Consider the following 24,393-nt stretch of genomic DNA (forward strand, 5'->3'; position numbering starts at 1 on the left):
CAAGGATTTGACATTAGTTTCATCAGGTCTTTTCATTTTGCATTTTACCATGGAAACTGCATTAATATTAGTCTGCTCTGTGTTGTAAATATGCAAAAAACTGGGGACTGGCATTCTATAGAACTCACTGAGTGTTGATTATGACTTTAAGGTTAACGTTTAACCAACCTGTGATGATTTTTGCTCCCACCTCCCCAGCAATTGAATCATCCCAATGTAATTAAATATCACGCCTCATTCATTGAAGAGAACCAGCTGAATATTGTCCTGGAACTTGCAGACGCGGGAGACCTGTCACAGATGATAAAGGTAGGGCATGCATGCCGCTCCTGATAGCCACGTCTCTCCGCTGTCATTAGCTGCCAGCAAGGAACAGACACATGTATAGAGACTTGCATCTGTTTTCATGACACATATCAGTTACTGTGATCCTCGCACAGGTTCAGCTTATTGGACGTTTGCGTCCATCTTCATAATTTCATCATCTACCAGAAAAATAATTCCCAGTGTGTCCAAACTATTAAAATATTTTAGATTGTTATGATGTGCTTTTATCTTCAACTTTAACTGCGCAACAAAAATTTTGCTAGAATTTTGGTATTAACCAATGTGTGGTTTTACTTAGACATGTGAAACCATTTTTTAAGAGTCATTCAAAAGCCTGTAAAATATAAATGTAATATTTGCGAATTTTCTCAAACACTACATATTTGTTCTAACTGTGATAGCAACATGGTGGTGGATCTTAAGAGTACTGCACTGCACTGCACTGTGAAAATCACAGCAAGGTTTAATGGAGGGAAAAGGTCTTTTGGTTTGGAAACATGGAAATCAGTTTAAGCACCATATGTAAAGTTTAGCAGCTACATGCTGTACATGTCTAACTTCCAGTAAGAAACATTAGCTGGTATGTATCTTATGAAGCAGAGATGCATAAAGGGATCAAGTAGCCAGCGAATGTAACATTGCAAGTTCATGCAAAGTCTTGTGGATAAACTGCAGCCATGAATGTAATGGTCAGTCCTGCTCGGTGACTATAAAAGGCATCTGCTTGTGTCAGCTGCTTATTTTCCTGCTAGATCCGACACCACAGTACTGGGGGGAGCCTGGGGAAGTGACTGATCAATCATACGTGTGAAGTGCAGTCTGCTTGATATATACAAGGTGTCCTGGAAAAATGTGGAAGGAATTTAGGAAATGAGAGAGCAACACTACAAGCCTCAGATGATGTCGAATTGGTATGACCACCATCTCTCCATCCCTGCCCTCTCCATCCCTGCCATGCCATTGAGAGTCAGTTACAGTATGTGCTTATAAATTTATGAAAACGCAATTCTCCCTACATTACACATATAGGAGGATTGTGATGTAAGTATTCAAAATGCATGAGCTTCCATTCTTTTTGATCTCTGTCCATTTCAGAATTCAGGCGATGTCAGATTGCTTGTGAGTTTCATGAAATTCCAAACTGTGACTCCGGTCCTGTTTACCTTTGGGTAATCAGGGACTTGGTGCACCGTGCCTGGCATTCAGCGCCGCTCTTCATATGCAAATGGAAATCTTGAGAAATAGCACAACCAGTGATCTGTTTGGGATGTAGGCCAGTGCTTATTAAGCCAAGAATTACATCCAGGTTGGCTTGAAATATTTCCCTGAAAGCGAGAGGAAGTTTAACATGTGAAAAATAGTACATAATCAATAAAAATAAGGATGTACTTTCCAGGTTTACCTGGTTGGGTGAGCGTAACTATCTTACTGTGAGAATTGTGGAGGGGCTCTATCACCTAAGTGTGTCCAGTCAGGTGATCGTCATTGTTGCTATTGATTGGATCCTCCTGTCTCTGATTCTCCGCGTGTATTAGCATTTCTTGGTCTTGTTATAAAACTCTCCTTTATATTGGACATGAATGTCTGTGATTTCCCAAAACCTCTGTGTCATGTGTTTCTGTTTATCTAGACTTTCCCACTGAAAACAGCAGCAAGATATCACTGTGCATCAAAATATAATGAAAATATAATGAAAGGCATTCATTTGTTTCTTTTGACCCAAGCTGTGAGCTTTAAGGTCACTTTGAATTCTTCTATTAAGACTGCCATAGTTGGTTCATATGAATCTGTAAGTCGGTTCATCTCAGTTTTCGCTGGAGGGCTTCCAGGCATTTTCTCCTCTCTGAGGGAAAGGTTTTTTTTTTTTTAAAGTCTGATGAGCTCAATACATTGGAATATTTACTCCTATACTTGTTATGTTAGATCTGTTGCAGTTTGGGTTTAATGGTAGTGTTACACTGAGTAAGATCGGATGACAAATACTTGAGCATGCAGCCCATTAAGCTCAAATGTACATTTTAGCACTAACAGTTGCCATGAGCATGTTGTCTGAACTAAGATCGAGTATCAGTTTCCTAACAGTGTATAAATGAGTGTGTGTTTGATAGGGGGCAGGGGCTTGTTTAGGTATCAAAGAACCAGATGTGCATTTCTGAAAATAACCACAAATTGGAATTTTGGGGAATGCAGTGTCGCCCTGCAGCTTCGGCAGGCACTCAGTGAGACACACAGGCAGCTGGGAAATGCAGTGTCGCCCTGCAGCTTCGGCAGGCACTCAGTGAGACACACAGGCAGCTGGGAAATGCAGTGTCGCCCTGCAGCTTCGCCAGGCACTCAGTGAGACACAAAGGCAGCTGGGAAATGCAGTGTCGCAATGCAGATTTGGCAGGCACTCAGTGAGACACACAGGCAGCTGGGAAATGCAGTGTCGCTCTGCAGCTTTGGCAGGCACTCAATGAGACACAAAGGTAGCTTTCAATGTCTAATTAAGGTCTATGAAACGAGGCCAGCAGCTACCTGCATGTTTAGCAACACAACCACCGCTGTTTTTTAAAAAGAACTGCATTGACTTTTGTGTGTGTTTGTGTGTGTGTGTTAGTATCACACAATTTGGGACATGAGAAGTTTAAATCCTGACCCTTTGTCTGTTAGATCCTGTAGTTCATTCTCGTTGTCAGGAGAGACGGCTGTCATAGTGAGGGCCAGAGTATTCGCAGGTGGCAGTATGCCAAAAGGAAGAGTCAAATTAAACTAATGAATCATTTGATAGATCTACAAGTAGTGAGAAAATTGACTGAACATCCCAGCTAATTTCAGTTCAGTTCAGTTTTTTATATGGTGCACTTTCACAACATTACATTGCCTTAAAGCACCTTACATTGTCCCTGCTCAAAGCCCCCAGTAAGCAAGCCAGAGTTGACAGTGGCAAGGAAAAACCACCTAGTACAGGGGTGGCCAGTCTTACCCGCAAAGGGCCGGTGTGTATGCAGGTTTTTGGGATAACCTGTAGGTCAGCTGTTCAAACCCAGGTGTGAGGACTCTTCAGCCAATCAGTCCTCTAATTAGTAATCTAATTAGGGAGTTGCAATGAAAACCCGCATACACACCGGCCCTTTGCAGATAAGATTGGCCACCCCTGACCTAGTAGGAAGACAGTTAGGGAGGAACCAGACCCAAAGGGGGAGCCCATCCTCCAGGGGGCAACAGAGGAAGCCCTAACCCTAACCAGACCCAAAGGGGGAGCCCGTCCTCCAGGGGGCAGCAGAGGAAGCCCTAACCCTAACCAGACCCAAAGGGGGAGCCCGTCCTCCAGGGGGCAGCAGAGGAAGCCCTAACCCTAACCAGACCCAAAGGGGGAGCCCGTCCTCCAGGGGGCAGCAGAGGAAGCCCTAACCCTAACCAGACCCAAAGGGGGAGCCCGTCCTTCAGGGGGCAGCAGAGGAAGTCACATGAACAAAAGTCCCGATATATATGCTGCAGTTTGTTAAGCCTGGGTATAAATGTACAACCGTTGGCAGCAGATTAGGCAGGAGAGATGTCGATGCGAGCCACTTGTAATTGTAATTGTAAAAGTAGATTGAAATTATAATTTGAAGATGTTCAGTTCACTATTGACAAATTGTGGAGCAGGTGGTCAGTGAAGACTGGTCTTCCTGTCCCTCAGTGCTTGTATATGAGAACTTCAGCCCTTCACCATGACTGTACTTTTGACAGCTGCAAATGAAATGAGCGCCAATTGCTTTCTTTTCCATGGTTCATGTTGGGTAGGGATGCTTCAATCCTCTCTGTTTATTTTAATTTCCATCCCCCCCCAACAGCACTTCAAGAAGCAGAGGCGGCTTATTCCGGAAAGCACCGTGTGGAAATACTTCGTCCAGCTGTGCAGTGCTCTGGACCACATGCACTCTCGGCGCGTCATGCACCGGGGTGCGACAACCCGCCTCCCCCATCCCCCCCCCGCCCCCCGCTGCCACCTCTCTCCACTCGCATCTCTGCCAGTCACTTGGGTTTACATGACATTTACATGAGATTTGTTTTGTGGATTTCACACAAGGTTACGATACCAGACAAACATGACACGAGCACAGGCATCTGTTACTTAAGTTATTTTTACCTGAAATCTTCTAGATTTCCAGATGTGCTTAGTTCACAATATTCACAACATGGTGAAGTCTTTTAGTTAAAGCTGTAATTTAATTTTTAAATAAATTAAGTGAATAATTCACTGACCCAGAGGTTCAACATGATTATTCACCCTCATGTAGTGTATCAGATTGTAGAGGTCACATGGCCAGGGTGTTTGGTGAAAAAGGTGCTCCTCCCATTGTAGAGGTGACAGAGCAGCAGAAATGGCCTCCCCAGCTTGTCATAAAGGTACAGCCCAGCCCTCTAAACAGGGGCACCTTTACAAGGAAACATTTCCACGTCCGGCCACTGGGCGGCGCTACGGGTCACTTTGCCCTCCCTTTGACCAAAAGGCCAGCTCTTTGTCTGTCAGCTCGCTAAGTTAAATCCGCCTCGTTCATCTCCGCCAGTCGATGTCCTTGTAGCCTTTGCATTGGCACTGCAGCGATTGCCATAGACACTTGGGAGTCTGTTTCTCCTGGATGCTCGTCAGATGTTCCAGATTCATGATGGATAGTTAAATATTAAAGCAGGAGGAGGAAGGAGGTTAGGGAATACTCAAATGATCACGAGGTGAGGTCCCAGATTCATACTTCTAAATATACGTTTTGCTCTTTAGGTGTGAACATTCTATCAAATGCATTTCATAAAGGCTGCGGTAAATTAAATAATTTGCCTGATGGTTTTCAGGGGAAATCAGAACAGATGTTCCCCCAGTCACCAGCAATACCAGTAGACAGGCCAGCTGACCGCACTCCACAGTCACCTGAGCTGGGCCCCTCCGCTCCCCCCCATGCGTCTCGACAAACATAGCAATCATTTGGAATTACCAGTGTGGTCACTGGAAATTGTGGATAATATTCCAGCCAACCAGCATACCCTCCTGCTCGCCATCTGTGAGAAACTAAACGGCTCCAACAAGGCGTATAATGCAGGCCCAGAAGCTACGCTTCCATTCATCACCTTCTATTCCCCCGTCAAGGTTGCATGGTGACATTTTGCCAGAAGTCCCCAGTGACGATTCCACACAATCCTGCTTTGACTTCTTCGCATCCCAAACAGATTGCGTTCAAATCTGTCACTGTGCTGTTTTAACCTCCAGGAATCACACTAAAAGTATAAAAGAAAATGTCTTCCTTTCATCAGTAAAATTATTACTGTATTTATCACATGCAGTCCTACTTAGGTGTTATATTGCCAAATGTTAATTGCCGTTAATTTGTGTGAACGTACATAGGTATTCAATTAATGGTTCAAATTTGGCAAAAATGTGAAATGTCAAAGAAAAATCCCATGCTTATTTGTGAAAATGCATGATTCAAGACTCTCCCTTTTTAAACACCTTTCAAGCCAGCATTTGAACCCCACGCCTCCAACTGGCATACCATTGTAAACTTATAATTGGCAATTACAGTTGTCCGAAATCCATTTCCTGCTTATCTGTAGTTTTGTGTGAGGCCTGCAGTTCGAAAATGAAACCCTTCTCTCTCTTCTTTTCACAGACATAAAACCAGCCAACGTGTTCATTACTGCCACTGGGGTAGTTAAACTGGGAGACCTGGGACTGGGAAGATTTTTCAGCTCTAAAACCACAGCCGCCCACTCTCTAGGTGAGCTTAATTAAAATGCTCAGCTTTGGCCGAGTCACGGCAGTGCCTGAGGCGGATGTGTTTCATTATACTGTACCGCTCTGACCTGGAACCACGTGTTTGTTATTAAAAAAGCTTGACCTTCTGGAAGCTAATGGCTAGCCTTAGCCAGCCACTAGACATATCTATTTCATTGGACAGTTAGGACTTTCCTGTTGCTTTGACCTGCACAGGATGTGAAGTCTGGACTAGCTGCTGCTGTAAGGGAGTATTTTACGGCAGGCTTTACCCACAGCCGGTGCCAGTATAGTCTCCCAGCTACTACTTTGCACTTAGCTAGTTTGCAATACCAGAAACGCATTGAAGGACATGCTAGGTTTGTGAAGGCCCCAGTCCCTTGGGGAGCATGCTGCGGGTCGTCTAAATGGCCGAAATGCCCCCCCCCCTGCAGCCCTACAAAGGGTCGGATCTGTCAAGGCTGCTCCCATAAAACAGGCGTAACGTAATGTTCTGTTCTCCCATCCCGTCGAACTGAACAAACGGTTCCCACATCTGTTCCCACATCACGTTCCGCTAAGACGTATTATTGTCCTCTGTCTCTTCTACATCTGTTTTTATTTTCATCCTCCTCCCTCCTTTCCTGCGCCTCTTCTGTTTTTTTTTTTTTGTTTTTTTTTTAATTATATGGGTGTTTCTGTGGCCTTTCAGTTCTGATACTGAGCATTAACATATGCTTAAGAATGGACTCCGCATACATTTAGTGAAGCCAGTGTTTTATAATGTTCTCTAGGAGCTTTTGAAAAGTCCCAGACTGCCTGGGACACCTAGGCCCTGCAAGGTGTCATACTATATGGTTTTTTTATATATATAGTTTTTTATATATCAGTTTAATACTTTATGAGGAACTGGTCTGGCTTCTCCATGACCGAGGCGGTCAGCTACCGAGTTAAGCAGTGTAGCAATCACACATACGCCTCAACCGCAGTTGCAAGTGACGCTTGACATTTGAGCGCAGAAATAATAGAATAAAAGGCCGGCAGAAGCGCGGCACCTCGCTTAGCAACCCGTGCAGGCGGGAGAAGCTGCGCAATCGCCGTCATCGCTCCCATCGTTCCCTCCGCTTGTTGTGCAACCTGTCAGCATCGCTCCTGTGATAAGGTATTCTTATTACGCTCAGTTACTGAATGCATTTCGTGTGACAGGACACTCACATTACACTTTTGAGCACTCAACGTACCTCTCTCACAAGAGGCTATTCTTAATATGGGAGGGGGCTGTGTACTTCTCTGTGTACGATCCGAAAGCATAGCAATCTGGTAGGCGGCAAGTTTTTTTTTTTATTTTCTTTTTACCTTGACAAAACCTCATCCGTTGTTCACGTCGTAGTAAAGCGTGAGCTGCTGTTAATACCCGAAGCAGCCAGGTTAACAGAGACCTTCCTCTGCATTTCAAACCGCAGTGGATCAAAGGTCTAGCTAGCTAGCACCGTTTTGTATCTTTTATGAGATGGGTGGTATTTATTTATTTTTATTTTTTTTTTACGATGATGCCTTTCTGATTTCATGGTGTAGTCACTATTTTGACAGTCCCTCCCAGCCTTGATTGTTCTTCTTCAAATTTTATTCGCAGTTCATAGCTACACGTATATTTTATTTTATTAATTTTGTTGGCCGCTGACTGTCACTGCCTCTTGTTTGTCAAACACCTGTTTGAAGGTCAGCAGCTGTCGATAATGAGCCTGAGTTGCTTTTTTGGTGTCAGTACGGCCCCCTGGCAACCGGCAGTGTTGTGTGTTGATGCTTGGCTTTGCTCGTAGCACTGTGATACTGGTGAACATATAGCTCATTTAGAAATGTAATCTATGTCCAACTATAACAATTAGTGAAAATTTAAAAATGCAAGCTGTGTAAATCCTTACCTTGAAGCTTTTTACATGAAGGGCGAAATTACGATAAACTATTACTCTTAGCATGTAGCTAAAATTACAGCATTATTAGCAGCGAGTGTCCAGCCTGCCTCTAGCTCATTATCTCTCTATCTTAATTACCGCCCTTTCTCGCAGATCTTGCCTGCTTCTTCTGCTCCTCGAATGGCATCTCCTGCTAGATGTGGTTCTTGTTTATTTTCTAACACTTGTAACCATTATTTCCACTAAAGCACTTCATAAACATCCCATAAGCTCAGTGGCATCGAAAAGCGATATAAACTGTCACAATGTCTCTAGTGGATGCCGAATTGATATAGGGTGGCCTCGTGCAGGGAAAAATGATAACTGCTGAGAAAATACAAAAATGGTCCCATTACATATGGAAGAAATATGCAGACCATTTTCTCGCTTTATTTTTGCATGTAGCCTTGCTTTTTATAGCCTGCGTTTTAATAAATTACCTACTGTTTGATACATATTTGATCACTGAATACTTAAATATATTATTAAAGAATGCGTAATGTGTACAGGCCATCTCTTGGTATACTACTTCACATATTAATACATATGTTTTGTAATATACCATAGTAATAAAATATTTAATAATTTAAAATATAATGCAGCATCATTCAACTAGCTCTTTACAAGTTCAAGGAAAGCGCATGTTGTTGGTTAAATGTTTAATTTAGACTGAAACAGTTACTTTGTTGCTTTGCAGTGATTGGCTGTGCGTAATGTTGTTAATTGTCAATCATGCCGAGGTTTGCATCTTGTGAGTTTATGCATCCTGGAACACAGAGGCCCGGTCTCTCTCTCTCTCTCTCTCTCTCTCTCTCTCTTTCTCTCTCTCTCTTACGTGCCCTCTCTCTCTCCCTCTCCCTGCCTCTGCGGGGTGGAAAGGTAGGGGCTGACAGCTCAGGCTGTAATGAGACAAACCTCCGCAGTCGAGCACTGGGGTGTGCTGTGGAAGGGGGTCCAGGAAGCGCCGCTACGCGCCTGTCAATTCTCCGCCCCAGAAGCCGAGGCCCACCCTTTTAACTCCGTCCCTCAGTAGCTGAGCCGCCCGCAGACACAAATAGAAAAGTCTTACTTATCTTTGCATGGGGAGCCAGGGGATTCTTCCCCTTTAAATGAAGTGGGCGGGGTGAGCGTGTGGCGAGCCCCACGGAAGAACAAAAGAAAATCCCTGGAAGAAAAAAAAATGCTGTGGAACGGTGATTAAGATTAAGGCAGCGATAACGATAATTCAGGTTATACACATTTGCGTGTAGCATCAAAAAACAATGACAAATGAACACTAATTATCTTTGTCATTATGTTTGCTAGTGTGTCACTGCAAAAAAGGGCTTTACTGTTTAATAGGCTGTGATTATCATTTTCAGGCGTCTTAGTCTAATAAGAAATATTTAAAAGTACGTTTCCCAAAAGAGTTTACTTTAAAGTCTACAGTGTGTTTTATGATTGGAGATGTCAAAGATTTGGACTTTGTGATGCAACAAATTGTAATAATGCGCATTAATTTATCTGGAGAAATTATTCATTTGCATAACTTTGCGTTTGACCCAGTGTCATATAAGTGGTGCTGTGGCTTCATCTTTGTTTATCGCTGTCTTAGTTTAGGAAAAATAGATGGCTTGTTTTTCTAATAATGATCATTAGGAATCTCTTTGAGCTGCGCTAACTTGCAGTAATGGCATACACAAAACACACTTAATGCCGTAATACATGCTTTCAACAGGATGAAGGTAGTGTCTGGTTTTACCTCAACAAGGGTCACTGGTGTTTCAGGAACTTGAGGAGTTTAGGAGGAAATTGGTCCATATCACAGCTTGCCCAAAAGTGTTTCGTAAGTCCTTTCACACTGACAGGTACTTGTATAAATGATGTTAAATCGACTGAAAGGGGGGGAAGTGAATGGACAGTGTTCTCATTTAAATATTCACGATCCATTTACTTTAGATGTTTTCTTTCCCTTCGGAAATGAGAATAAACATTAATTATGTACTGGTGATGGCACGATGTAGAAACAGTCGTCGTTAAAGCTCACGGCGCCTTTCAGTGGCAGAGTGCTGTTACTGCAGAAAGAAAATGTCATGGTCACTTGGTTAAGACGGTGGAGACGGGTATTGAAGTCTAAGTAATACCAGCAGTACAAAATGTTATTTTAAAGAACCATTTGGAAATAGCTTTGTGAGAAAGTGAAGGGACTGTGTGTGTGTGTGTGTGAGTGAGTGAGTGAGTGAGTGAGTGAATATTTCATAGCTCTCCTGCAGTCCATATCCAAGTGGTCTAGTAGTTACATTTGACATTTCAGTTCCTGGAGTGGGTGTTTTTTGAATGCTTTAGCAAGCGGAGGGATCGACTGACTCCCGCTTTACCTTTCTGTGTTTCAGTGGGCACCCCCTATTATATGTCTCCAGAGAGGATACATGAAACCGGATACAACTTCAAATCTGACATCTGGTCACTAGGCTGTTTACTCTACGAGGTAATGTTTATTTTTAAGGGGGGGGGGGGAATCCGATCCATGAAATGTGGGACAATTATTATTTTTTGAAGGACCAGTATGTGTGACCAAAATGTTGCTGGCTCAGATTTTGAGAGGCAAGCCAGCGATCGTTTAACCTGAGTCACTTCAGAAAAACATTTATGAAATGTGGCACGATAGTTATGGATGCTGCATTGTATGAAGCCTTACCCTAAAAACCAAAACAGCCCATCATTCAGCAGAGTTAGGGCGATTACAGTAAAATCCAACATTATTTTATTTTTATGAGCTAAGCACTCCAGAGAGGAAGCCTGTAGTATTGCTGAAGTTTGCCAGCAAGATTTAAATGACTGTTTCATATGTTTCTGATATTGTACTGTTTTTACAAGAACGATAACCTAACCTGTAGGAATGACTTCTTAAGTACACAGCAGCGCCATCGGATTAATGGGCCAGCGTGATTGGAAACAGAGGTTGCCTCCCTCTGATGAGGAGCGGAAACGGACCTGGACTTTTTAGAGGGCTACGATTCTTGTGCAAGTTAACTCTCACGGTCTGCTCAGCTGAGGCAACCATGCCAGTAGATTTCCTCAGCCCTGCGCCGTCGTATTACAGGGGCCACAGGAGATGTGCAAGTTCTTTTAAAGAAGAAGCTGAGGCTTTCGGGTGGCTTGTCTGCCCTGCGGTCTGCCGGTGGATGGGAGACCTGAAGGAAACTGGGGGAGGGAATGAGGGGGGGGGTACGACACGGGAGCAAACGGGCTGGGGCTGCTCATCAGCAATGCGCACAAAAACATTTGAAGTTCAGCACCTTTTTTCCTTTCAATTTTCTTTCAATTATCTCAGAGTAATTATCCTTCACTGTGGAGCGCGCACGAGGGCTGGGAGGCGGCGGGGGGGGGGGCACGAGCCCCCGTTATACCACCTCCTGAAGGGCCTCAGGCTGAGAAGGGCCCTCCGAGTTCACCTCGTCACAGAGACGGTCATTCTAGACGCTAATTAGACTCCCACAGTGCGCCGAGTCGGCAGCGTGCGCCTGACCGCAGTGCGATGCAGTGCGATGCAGTGCCGGCCAGCTGAGGGGCCTCTGGAGACGCTTTATGTGATGTAAACTCTCATCCTCGTCCCTTGGCTGCCCAGGTACAGCGCCCCCTGCCTCTCGCCCTGCCTCCCTGAAATAAGTTGCTAATGCGGTTTTACGGAAGGTGTTCGGCTGGATGCTGAACCTGTTTCCACGCAGGTGGCTTTAGCTACTAGCTCAGCCGACGACAGTGCTAACCGCGGAAGAACAGCTGCTTTATTATTAACAGAATAAACTTACGTGAAATACTTAAAATGCCAGCCATGCTTCAACAGATCGATCAGTACATCTCATCTGTACCGCGGCGCGGATACGTGCTGTGTCTACACCAAATATACCAACTTAATTCTGAGTCTACAAAAACGGCGGCGTGAACAAGACCGCGGCTTGTCTGTCTACATGACTAAATGAATCGCAACATGAATGTGGCCAGTAACTCGTGGGGTATCGGATCAGTGTATCACCTTTGAAACAGAAGCTGGATGCAGCTGCGTTTGTTTTCTAAAGGCCTTTTCATCCTGCTTGTCCTGCTTCATAAAATCCTTTGGGGACGATGCCGTGTTCTATCTGTTGTGGGTAATGAAACGTATGATTTGAAGGTGACTGGTACAGCCCAGCCTGGTGAATGCATGTTTACACTCAGGTGCTTATCTGACGCTTTTATCCGGTACAGCTAACAGTTTTAGTTTGTCAGCTGGAGGTTTTTTTCAGCAGTGTTTCAGGTTAAGCGCCGTACGCATGTAAAGGACCAGGTCCTTTACCGTGATGTTACCCACTGCCCAGCCGCAACACCTGGCTGAAGGAATCTTCCGGTTCATCAGTAGAGTTGCCTACTGAGGCCTGAGAATGAAATCTGTATGGACTCGATGGTGCATTTGAGTCACCCGTCTCTGCCTGAGTCCTCAGAAAGCACTCGTTGGAACAGTAGGCGTGTGGCACTTCCTGGATGAGATACCAGCTCACTCACTTCACTCCACTCAGTCTTAATTCTCACCCTATTGGGCCACAAGGCCAGTTCTACACCCTCCACTGCCCGTGTTTGAATGTGCGGATTTCGAGCTCTGGATGGATGAGGGTGCAGGTCTCTGGAAATATTCCTGCTCCGACCCAAACGTAGCAGCGAGCGACCCCTAGGGTCGCTGCATTTCATCTCCGTTTCAAGGCGGCCCCTTCATTTGAGCCTAATAATTTAGCGTGACCCCACCACCCCCAACCCCCCCCTCCCCCCGCGAGAGCCCCGCTCAGGATCCCCAGGGGTTGCCATGATACTCACGGCACCATGGTTACGTGTGGTGATGACGGGATGTCCTGCCATTCCGGCACCAGCAATCTGTGTCACCATATGTCACCTTTAAATGAAATAATAAATGTGAATAACATCAATCATTTATAGAAATTAAATGGAAGCCATAGAGGGACATGTTTCATGCAGTCACAGAATGGGTTTTTCTCCCTTTGTTTTTCTGATGCTGTTTGTGTACATAGTCTCCTTCTAAGTCACATGATCACCTGTACATAATGACTGCGGGCGTATCCGTATTTTCTCTGTGCTGAACGTCTGCAAGGGCGTAAGCTGTGTATTTGAAATCCCAGAGTTCCCTGGGTTCCCGTTGGTTTCCCTCTGCTCCTCGCTGCCGGCGCGATGCTTCATTAACGGCGGATTAGAGCGGCTGACAGAAGCGCTCGCGGTCGGCCCGCTGCCACGTGACGAGGTCCCGCGAGGCCCCACGGCACAGATTTCCCGCCCCGCCTTCTCAGCGTAGCCGTTGGATGGCGCGGGGCTTTAAGGCCGGCTAGTCTGGGAATCGACACCCTCCCAGCCCCCAGAAATGTAACAGCTGCTTGGCTTTGATGTGCAGCCGTCAAATGTAGGTGCGCTTCATAAACACCCACGTCTTTCGGATCATTTTGAATAGATCCCCTATTGGAGACGTCTGAAATGACGCATATCTGGCTTTGCACATTTTAAGCCTTAAAGAATCTTTGATATGGCAAAGCAGCGTTTTAATCAGCTATAAATCCCTGTATGGTAAGTAGATGTGGAATAAGCGGAGCATAACAGGCACGGAAATATATTAAGCTCTGTGTGCCAAGCAGACACAGACTCCTGAAGTCAAGCACAAAGGTGATTTTGTCACTTAAATCACACAGTTTTGTTAAAGCCGGGGGAAGAGAAAAGACTTGGCTAGAGCAAACAGATGGCAGGCAGAGTGAGGTGAGACCCATCATTCACAGCACATGTTACAGGGCAAGCAACAAGCAAAGCCACACTGTACCATGCCTATAGGTCGCAGGGTGTCTGAGGATCCTTCGTAGCACTGGCTGTCCAGGTGACGGTGTGGACAGGGCTGCGGAATGTCCCATAATGCATCACGGGTTTGTGCCCAGCACGAGTGTCTTTACATCACTGATGAGGGAATTACCCCAAGACTCATTTGGGTTTGTAACAGCAAAGAGAAGCAGCCCGAACAGGGTGTAAAGTGTTTTGCTTTCTTGTTTTAATGGGGAATGTTCAGTCTATTGAAACAGTGGGATACATACCACCGCAGCTTAAATACATCGTTTAAAAGCTCAGCAGGTGCAATTTTCATAGTCATTTTTGAAAAGAATCAGAGCAAATTGAATAAGAATGTGTTCCCTGGAAGGGGATTGTGCATTTGAGAAACTCCATTTTAACAAACGTGTTTACAAGCATTTTCCAAAGCACCTGGTGTACATTTCAGTGACTGCGATAGGCACCAGCATTTTTCCGGCACGGTAAAATAAGTATGTATCCTTCCCAGAAGTGTTGTATGAATTTCTTCTCGGTGCTCGTGACGACCGGGGCTCACAGGAGTGCGGCATCCGGTGTGTGAGGCAAGAAGATTTTAATTGGCGCGCAGAGCAGAGGAACAAAAGCCAATCAATATTAATGAAGTCGTCGGCAGATCCTCCACTCCTGTGGTGGACCTTTACGTGGCCGTGGAGGGCTGTCAGGGCACAGCGGTCGGGCCAAGCGCCTGACTCGGGGTTGTGGGCTGCGGGTCGTGGCGGGTGGGGTGGGGTGGAAGCGAGGGGGAGGGCGTGACACCCCCCACCCCCTTCCGACCCCCAGCAGACCACCAGCGGGCCCGTGCGGCCCGGACGGACACGGCATACTAATCAGCAAGGGGCTGGGGGAAGGTGTGGGTGGGTGGGGGTTAGCTGGACCCCAGAGGTCAAGGGGCAAGTCAATCATTTCCCCATTGTCTCCTAGCAGAGGATCAAATTAGCCTGAAAAATTCAGCTGCCTGGAGTGAAGGCCGAGCAGCTGTCAGGAGCAGCAGCGCGAGGCACTAATGAACCAGATGAATAGTGCAAAAACTCCAAAATAAAAACAGGACAGTTGACATTTTTCATCTGTCAAAGCAGAAGATGCATGAAAATACGATAGTCCTTGTTTAACTCTTTGCTGGATGCTCACAACCTTTTCTAACTGCGAATACGTGGCCTGACACTTTGCCCCCCCCCCCGGTGTCTCGCCTTCACATGCACACGGGCGCACACACACACACACACACCCGGAATACATTTACATTTCACAAGGAGTCTGCATAAATTCGTAAGGTAATTATTATGTGCAAGAACTCGGGCATTGCTGAATCCAGCCAGATGTTTGAGTAAACAGAAATGCAGAGGTGCAGTATTAACCAAAAAAAGAAGGCTTCTTGCTCTGCTGGAGATTTTTCAAACGTGTGTGTTTTAAAAACGCCGGTGCCGTCAGTAATGGCTGTGATTCATTCCCGCGCAAGGGTGTTGTCGCCCAATTTGTCGGACAGAGCAATTGATCAAGGAGTAAAGGGGGGAAAATGTGACAGAGCTAGCTAAAGGATTCAGGTAGTTACCGAATCTCTCGCACTTCATCGCTGATGTGACAGAGCTAGCTAAAGGATTCGGGTAGTTACCGAATCTCTCGCACTTCATCGCTGATGTGTGACAGAGCATGTACAGTAGGGGCCCTGACCACATCCGCCAGAGGTTTACCTTAGTGGTTAGCAGTCATTGCATCTGTATACGCATCAGTGTGTAAACAGTCTTCAGTTCCTGTCTTTCGTATATAGAGACACATTGATTTAGCTACCGAAATGCTTTCAGGGGATAGAAAATGGTTGTAGAGTGGAAGGTGCTCTGTGGGCTGCGGCGCTTCCTACGGACGGGAGTGACCCTGAGACGTATCCGCCACAGACGGCCCAGAAGCTTGGAGACCCTCCCGTAGCTGGGGAGGCCGGATTAGGCGGATTAGCCAGGCACCAGGTGGGGAGCCGCATCCTTCGTTTACCGCCAGGCGGGAGCTGGGGACCCTGGTGGGCTTGGGGGGTGCCGACAGCGAGGAAGCTAATCCTGCCCCCCATCCTGCTCCTCCCAAACAAGCAGCGTCACGTGTCATTTCCTGCTGATTTTCAGCTTACTCCTCCTGCTTGCGTGTTGCACTTCTTTGTTTTATTTTATTTATTTTTTTGTAGTGGGTGATTCCACTTTTGTTCATTATTCCCGATTACCTGTAGAAGTGAACCAAATGAAGAAACAAATCCTGCTTGATAAGATCAATTAAGTGTTGTGAGAAGAACAACTGTGCATTGCTGTCTTGGCTTGGTTTAGTACAACGGACATGTAATACTGAGGCGCGGTTTAGCGACGTCAGCTAAGTCAACTTTAGCGCACCATATTGAATCGTTAGAACTTCCTGGTATTTTCTGGTAGCCAATGAGATGATGGTAGGGGCGGAGCAGTTACCTGTTCAGCAGCTGAGAGTCAGATTGATGCTTCAGGTAATTTTGGAACATGCAGCCAGCTCTGATTGGTTAAAGACAGTCGTTTGTTTTGGGGTGTTTTTAGAATGCAATATTGGACGAAGGTTAGAGAACAGGCATATTTTATTCCAGTATTTTCCTTTCTTTCTCTCTTATAGAAAAGACAGTAAAGATGGTCCATCTGTGTCAAGCTCAGCACTTTTGTAGTTATGTAAGGATTGCTTGCCAAGTTATTATCAGTAAATGTTTGAAGCTTTATACACATGCAAACCCTCTCTCTCTGTACGTTGTTTTAACGGGGCTATGAATTGCTTCATACGGGGCATGCTCATTATCTTGTATTAGGATGAGCCACACCTACAGCGTCTTGGTCTTCCTGAATTGGCTTCTGGCATATTCCATAGCTTCTGTGGGATGAGGGCTCGGGTAGACGAGGCTTGGGGCCTGCCGCCCTTCCTGGAACCATCACCGGATCAGGCCTCGCCTGGCTGAGAGAGCCTCGCTCACCGAGAGCACGGTGCACAGTAGGGATTTCCGCGGTTTACATCACACACGCGCACACAGACTCGCGTGAACCACATGTCCCCTGCCAAATCCTAAACGTGCCAAGCGCGTCTTCGTGATGGTGAGCCACCCAAGCAGGCCGTGTCTGCGCGTACCCGCTGGGCACCACATCCTCCGACATGCCCGCTAAACTGCCCGGAGAGCGTGCCGATCCGCCTTCATAAAAATACATACATGTCCTCCCAGTTTGGGAGCGGAGCTCTGATGGAAATAGTGTTTATTTTGGACATTTTTAATGCAATAAATTATTTAATATGCAGAAGAGAAGAGTGGTGACTGTCCTTGTGATGTGTGTGTGTGTGTGTATATGTATGTATGTATGTATGTATACGTATATGTATGTATATAATATAGTCTGGCATCCCGTCATAAGAGTAGTAAGTAAAAATGACCCACCTAATGAGACCCCCCCACACACCCACTGCTTGGAGTTTAAGGCAACCCCTCAGTTGAGACTGCACAGTTTATACATTGCACTCTGCCCCCCACCCACCCCCCGAACACTTGAAAGGTTTGTTTTCGCTCTCCCCAGACTGGTGGCATCCATTACCGCATATCTTTTTGTACTGCCGGCACGAGACAGCCGAGTGGTAATGAGAGCCCGCGGCAAGATGCACAGAGCTAATTGGATTTTGCGTTTCCCGCTGTCCCAATGAAGCACATTGTTAGCTGCAATTAAAACTGTTATTTCCCCCTAAATTCGTCACGTTGGCACTGAGAGCCTTGTGTATGGCTAGTCTGCTGTAGCGTTAGCGTCGATTAAACTAATGTAGCATGATCACAGGCAGGAAGCCCATGTAACAGATTGATTTTGCTGAAAAGTTGTCCTTCAGCCACTTCGATAAATGATCATCGTCACTTCTCCAAAGAAAATGGTCGGCAGATACTCATTCCGTCAATTTAGTTTCTTAAATCCACTTATGTGTGTTTTCTGCGATCTCCGGTGGGGTTCGCGGCTCGTCCGCACGGTGACCGTGGGCAGCCGTGGCTTGGCTTTGGCAGTCACTCCAGCTCCTGTAATCCGCCGTTTCCGATTGATCGTATCGCTCGGCAAGTCTCTGCCGCTTGATTAAAGACTGACAAATTAGAAAGATGGCGTGGGGGGAGTGGAACATCTGGAGCAAACCTGGCACCCGGGACATCGCTGGTTTGCGCAAACGCGCGTCTCTGTGGCTTCTGATGAGCTTGGGGTGGGGGTGGGGGGAGCAGCAGGGCTGTGTTCTGCTCACGGGAACGCCGACGGCGAGTTTCAGAACACACATGTTGCGTGTGAGCCCGGTCTTCTGTTTAAGGCCTTCCGGTGAAATGACTCACGCAGTGATGAGATTCCCACATTCATACCCAGTGTTTGCAATAACCTGTTCAAAACCGTCACACACAACTTGTGTGTGTGTCTGTGTAATTGTTAATTCATTAATTAGAATGACCACATTACAAATGTATAGCATGGGGTCTTTAGTTTAAAATACTCCATTCTAGAATAAAACCATATATCCTCTTGTATATTCTCCTTTTAATTACATGGCATTAGAAAAAAAAAAAAACATTTTCTAATGTGGAGATTATTTGGGGGTTTTGAAAGCACACAGTCTAAAATGAGTTTCCCTGCAGAATGTCACTCTTTTGTTAATAGAGAACCCTCTGTACGTCAAACAGGACTCCAAGAGCGAGTCAACATGAACCAAAGGAGGTGGATAGTTTGATATTGAAGGGGACACGGCTTAATTTAAACGCTTCTATTTTTTATTTTTTTTGGGGGGGGGGGAATTGAAACCATATTATGAGAAGTCAGCTGGCATGTACCTTTGGGGTCATATTGACCCCAGGGTAGGTGTGAGCATTAAATATTGGGGAGTACACGCCCCCCCCAGGTCCTCTGGCCCTGCTTTGAAGAGCTGCACACTCTTGAATGAGTGGCCTTTTGGATGCCCTCTGGTGGGGCCCCCAGACAGGACATTAGCTTGTTTCTTATGCAGCTCGGTCTTCTATCAAGCGAAACGCCAGGTCGGCACTAAGATGGGTGCTTTTCCATTGGCATCACAGCGAGCGTCTGGTCCCTGCACCGGCATGATGCATGTTCCTGACTGCAGCGATTCTGAATGAGTCACGATTTCCTGTCACGGTGGCCACTTCCTGCCTCCTCATGGTCTCCTCCCTTCTCCGCCTCTCACAGATGGCCGCCCTCCAGAGTCCTTTTTACGGGGACAAGATGAACCTTTACTCCCTGTGTAAGAAGATCGACCAGTGCGACTACCCTCCCCTGCCCTCTGACCATTACTCTCATGAGGTAACGTCCTCCGCCCATCTGGCCGGCCTTTCCAGAAACTTCTTACTCGCTGGTGGCATACTGTGCTCCTAGACCTGCGTTTTTGTCATTCCATTCAGCCTGAAACTTTTCCCCGCTAAAGCATAAAGGCTGCCAGTGATGAAGCTGGTTATCTGTGGGCCATAGACGTGTCTCACTACTAACACAACCCCCTTTGTATTGCAAAGGCGTGAAAAATGTTGAAAAAGAATTGTAGCAAAATTAGGCTTGGGCCCATGCTGTCATGTTCCGCATCAACGGGATGATCTGTCTCTCTGTAATTCACCATTTGGCTCTGCCTGCACTAATCCTAAACAGTGGAACGTGTGCAAACTGAAATTTCTGCTGATGTCTCCCCATCGTCCCGGCTCGCGGTCTCCGAAGCTCGCATTCACGTTACAGTAATTGCTGTTTCCCGCCTGGCCGTTCGTTAGCGAAGCCGCTCTTCATGCACGCGGCCATTTCCCGTGCATCGCGAGAGGCCCGCAACAAGCCGCCAGGCTGCACAACGAAACCTCAGAAGGACGGCCGAGGATGTCAGCCGTCGCTCTTTGTTGTGTCATTTACTGTCTCCCCTGCCCGCGCCCGCAACCTAGCCCCCCCCCCGACCACCGGCGTGTCTCCTCCATCCACGAGCGCATGAATATTTCACAAATCTGCATCTTCATCTTTTATTCCTCTTGACTAATTCTGCAGACGGCCGGCGTTGGCATCTCATATGCGGGACTGATTAGGAGATCCCGTGCAGGTGGTTGCCATGGCGACGCTGCGCGGGGGTTTTTTAATGATGATGCCACTGCTGGCGGGTTGAAGGCGGCCTGCTTGAAGGGCTGCCGTGGTCGCTCTTCTTGCTCCATTAAAATGTGAATGTGGGGTGGGGGGGGGGGGGCTTTTGAAAATGTGTGGGTGGGTGGGGGTGGCAGTTTCTCTTGTCTGTTGGGTAATTACTACAATATTACACAAGTTGCCAAGTTACTGTGGTATTACATGGGTTGCCAAGTAGTGAGTAGAGAATGACACAAAAAATGTATTTTTCTGGATAATGGCTTCACATGTAATTGAATAAGCTGCAGGCTGAACCGGACATTTACATATAATCCCGTTCTACAGAATCATTTATAGTAGGCCTTGTATATCGTAATTCACACTGCTACGATGCGTACTGCATCCTGCTCACATCTTTGTCTCTGCATTTCTGGCTCTCTTTCAGCTCAGAAAGTTAGTAGACATGTGCATCAACTCTGACCCCGAGAAGAGACCCGACATCACCTATGTGTATGACATCGCTCAACAGATGAAGGCAATCATGCTTAATAGTCCGCAGTAAAAAAAGAAAAGAAAAAAAATCTCGGTTACTCAGCCTCTGCTTTTGCAAAACAAAGACACACCGAGGTCTTTTACAGTGTTGGTTACAGTGTAACTAAGCACTGCAGTTTGGGCCTAATGGTTTTAAATGAAGTAAAGTATTGTTGTTAGTACTGCAGTTCTTGTGCTCTAAACCCAAAGTAATCTATTAAAGTGTATGATTTTTATCAACTGTCATGTTAAAGTACCGCCTGGTACAGTAAAGGGATCCTAAATGTATGTGCCACTTAGAAAATCCAGCTGATTTGAGATATTTAAATTCATTTGTCCCAATTCTTGCCCATCTGCTTAATCACCCCATAAGCAAACAGGATACACAGTCAAGGTGTCACACTGGACCTGCTGAGATGAAGACAAATCGGCAGCTTACACTGTGCACCAGTGCTCGACTGTAAATGTCGCCGGTACTGAAACAAGACAGTGGTCTATGAATGTAAAAACAACCGCAACATAGGATAACAAAAACTGTGTTGTATCAATCAAAAAATCAAGCAAGTAATCGATACAGTGCCTTTCAGTGCAATTCATTAATCTGCTGGGGATATACAGCCCAGAAAGGTTATTTTGGGAAAAATAGGATTAAATTTAATTTAAATTCATGCAATATAAGTTTTCAATAAGTGCATTTTTATCAGATGTATAAAGATAAACAATATTCCCATAAGTGTAAAACTTAAAGCGCTAGTATGTACAACAGTCACTGTTTTAGTGAATTAATTGTTAGACATTTTTTTGTTATTGTTCATAATGATGCAATTTGTGTTCATATTTCAACTATGTTTACTTTGTTTCATTTTATTGGGAGAAATTTTTAACAAAATCTGTTTGTGTATGTGTGTGTATGCCTGTGAGTGTGGGGGGGGAGTGTTATGTGTATATCACATTGTGGGGACCAAACGTTCCCCACAATGTAATAAACACCTGTTATTTTGACATTGTAGGGAGCATTTTTCAGGTGCCCACAAAGATCTGTGAATGCAATCAAAAAAGTAAAAATGCAAAAAGTCTCGTATTTTGTTTGGTTAGTTAGGGCTGGGTAGGGGTTAAGATCGTCATGTTGGGGTTAGGGTTTTCCCCATAGAAATGAATGGAGAGTCCCCACAAAGATATAATTACAAACGTGTGTGTGTGTGTGTGTGTGTGTGTGTGTGTGTGTGTGTGTGTGGCATGCCTGGAAGATTGGAAACCCTCATCTTCTAAATTATTGATACATATTATTTCAAAATTGTCTTGTCATGTTGCTCTCAGTCTGTTGTACCAAAATTTAAGGGTTTTAAGTAAGAATGACGGAATGTGCTGATATTTGCTAACCTTGATTTTTCATTTCACTCGTGAATCCCTGTATGACTGAGATCTTTTTTGGCATGGTAATCAGACGGAAGCATTTATAAATGCGGCTTTAGTTCCATATCACTCTAAAAGACCAGATACCATGTTCATTCAGGCTTCTCTATGCAAACAAGCCTCAGCCTTATTGTATGGGAGTTTTCAACATTGAGTTGTTATGGCTATCAACTTATGCATTATTAGATTAAAAATTAATGCATTACCTGTTTCGTTTGTACAGGTGTCAACTTGGCTTCTGGCATTGACAATTTTTTTCCTGCTGTTAATGTAAAGTAACCCTTTGATTATGAATAATTATGTCATTGAAACATTTAGGTAAACTTCCAGCAACTGCAAAAATAAACTGATTTGTGCCTTTCAGTGCTGATTTTTCACATATATTTTTCACTTGTCAATTACGGAATACAGTGTAGTCTAGTTTAGGGCTGCAATGATTAGTCGACTACCAAAATAATCATTAGTTGCAGTCCTAGTCTAGTTTAATTCGAATGTGTCCTTGATATATGGCTAAATAGGCAAATAAGAGCTGATTTAATTCAAATTTTGATTTAAAGTGTTTATTATAAAAGGCCAGATGGATAATTTTATCAAGATCGCAATAACCTTAATTACCTTCATCGTAAACAGGAGCCACACTTTCGTCATCTTTGAAAACATTTTTGCAAAAATCCCATCCTTTTTCACAGTTGAAGAGATGTAAGAATTTATTTGCTGCTTTTGAAACTGTCAGATGTTGCATACACCTTTCATTAAATATAATTAATTATGTAGTTTTCTTGCAAAGCAGGGCAAATCGGTTGACTCTGTCATACCGAATACAGCTGCACATCCATCTCCAAAGAAAAATAAAATTAACACTTAAATTCACTAATCAGGTTTAGGGACAAAAATGTGTTTGAAATGGGGCCTCTGGGTAGTTTGTGTTTCATATTTAATGAAAGAGCTACTTACATTAAAAAATCATTTCACTAATAAAAAGAGCTACTGCAATATTTTATTATATTTGCCTAAGGTGCAACCACTCCAGTAATTAGACTATAAGTAACATGGTATTTATTTTAACAAAAAATAATAGGAGTGGCTACTCAAATATCCAAATGTGTATTATTCACAATGAATGCATTAATTAGTTGTAACTCATACAATAGAATATAAGGAAACAATGTATCTTTGTGTGCTACTGCGACAATACCCTAGTAATAGCCAGTCGCCTTTAAATAAATAAGTGTAAGCTTAAATTGGGGCACCTGCCATTTTTTAGCAGCCCTGATGGTTTTAAGCATGCTGGAAAAAAAGAATTCATGAACAGAAAATGGCATCATAAAACTGTCATTGTTGCATAGCAACTCAACGTTAAATGGAACCAGGGGCTCCTGTACAACCGAAAGTAGGCATATTGGAATCTGTTTACACACACAGGTGTTCTGAGAATAAGTACAGAAAGCGAAATACAGATGGACTGAAATTGTCTGAGACATCAGAATTAAATCAGATGAAATCATTATAGACCACATATCTGGTACATATCTTGGTTTCTTTCACTGTATTTTATTTTTACATAGACAAAGGTGACTTTATTTACTTGCATGAATATTTCCTGACTAAATTTTCAAATGGCAATTAAAAGGCATGTTAATAAAATTGGTCTTGAAATATACACTGTTGTGGATTATTCACATCAAAATGTCATGCGTTTCACTGTGTGAACGGTTCTGCCATTGTCCAGAGCTGCAAATATCTCTCTAAAATTAACATTTAACTTTATTATACATTGAGCTCTACTGTTCATTTTCAAAATAATTTGTGTGTAAATCCATCATGCAGAAGAACTAAGTTAAATTTATTTGATATGTAGGTTTGCCTATTGTGATTTTTTTTATGCCTTTTGTCTTTTGTTGCTCAACAACATGCTCTCTTCAGCTGTCCAGACCAGTTCTGTTTTAGTCTGGTGATGTTTTCACACCTTCTTTGCCACTGTATATTTTTCTCGTGAGTAAACAAGAGAATACAGGTAACTACAAAACACAGGCACCACCAACATAAAATATCTAAATATGTTGCTGGCCTGCTGTGAGCCCCTAGATCAGCTTAAGCGTGTCTTGGTGCACATTGACAGAGATTCTACAAGTGTTTATAATTAAATAAACTGGAGGATTGACCAAATTCCACAAGAAATCCCATCATTTGGTGCCTGCTGTTCCAGGATCTCTAATAACCATTCAGCTGGTGTGATATACGGTGATCAGGACAGCCGCATCATGTTGTGTATCAAGAGGGACCCTGGAGCCTATCCAAGGCAGCAGAGGGCCCAAAACTGGAGTACACCCTGGCCAGGATGCCCACACATACACAGACATGCTCTACCAGCAATTTAGCTATGCCAGTTAGCCTAACTGCATACATTTGGAGAGGAATCCAGAGAACGTGTAGGAACCCTGCATGACTTGTGGAGAACATCAACATCGGGCAGAGGCGACGTTCAGACCCCCCAACCCTAGAGGTGTAA

At 44.6% G+C, this 24,393-nt stretch overlaps 1 protein-coding gene across 2 annotated transcripts in view; it reads left to right on the forward strand.

Annotated features, from left to right (window-relative positions):
* The window catches only part of LOC111841051 (serine/threonine-protein kinase Nek7), a 42,316-nt gene extending 18,772 nt beyond the window's left edge, over positions 1–23,544 (forward strand). For both annotated transcript variants that reach the window (XM_023806524.2, XM_023806525.2), the window contains 6 exons: positions 199–309; positions 4,146–4,254; positions 5,955–6,062; positions 10,362–10,456; positions 19,044–19,157; positions 20,386–23,544. In XM_023806524.2, coding sequence (XP_023662292.1) covers positions 199–309; positions 4,146–4,254; positions 5,955–6,062; positions 10,362–10,456; positions 19,044–19,157; positions 20,386–20,502 — 654 coding nt within the window. In that variant the 3' untranslated portion in view covers positions 20,503–23,544. The remainder of the gene's footprint in view (positions 1–198; positions 310–4,145; positions 4,255–5,954; positions 6,063–10,361; positions 10,457–19,043; positions 19,158–20,385) is intronic.
* The last annotated feature ends 849 nt before the right edge of the window (positions 23,545–24,393 follow it).

This window comes from Paramormyrops kingsleyae, chromosome 21 (genome assembly GCF_048594095.1).
Source record: "Paramormyrops kingsleyae isolate MSU_618 chromosome 21, PKINGS_0.4, whole genome shotgun sequence".
Lineage (NCBI taxonomy): Eukaryota > Metazoa > Chordata > Actinopteri > Osteoglossiformes > Mormyridae > Paramormyrops > Paramormyrops kingsleyae.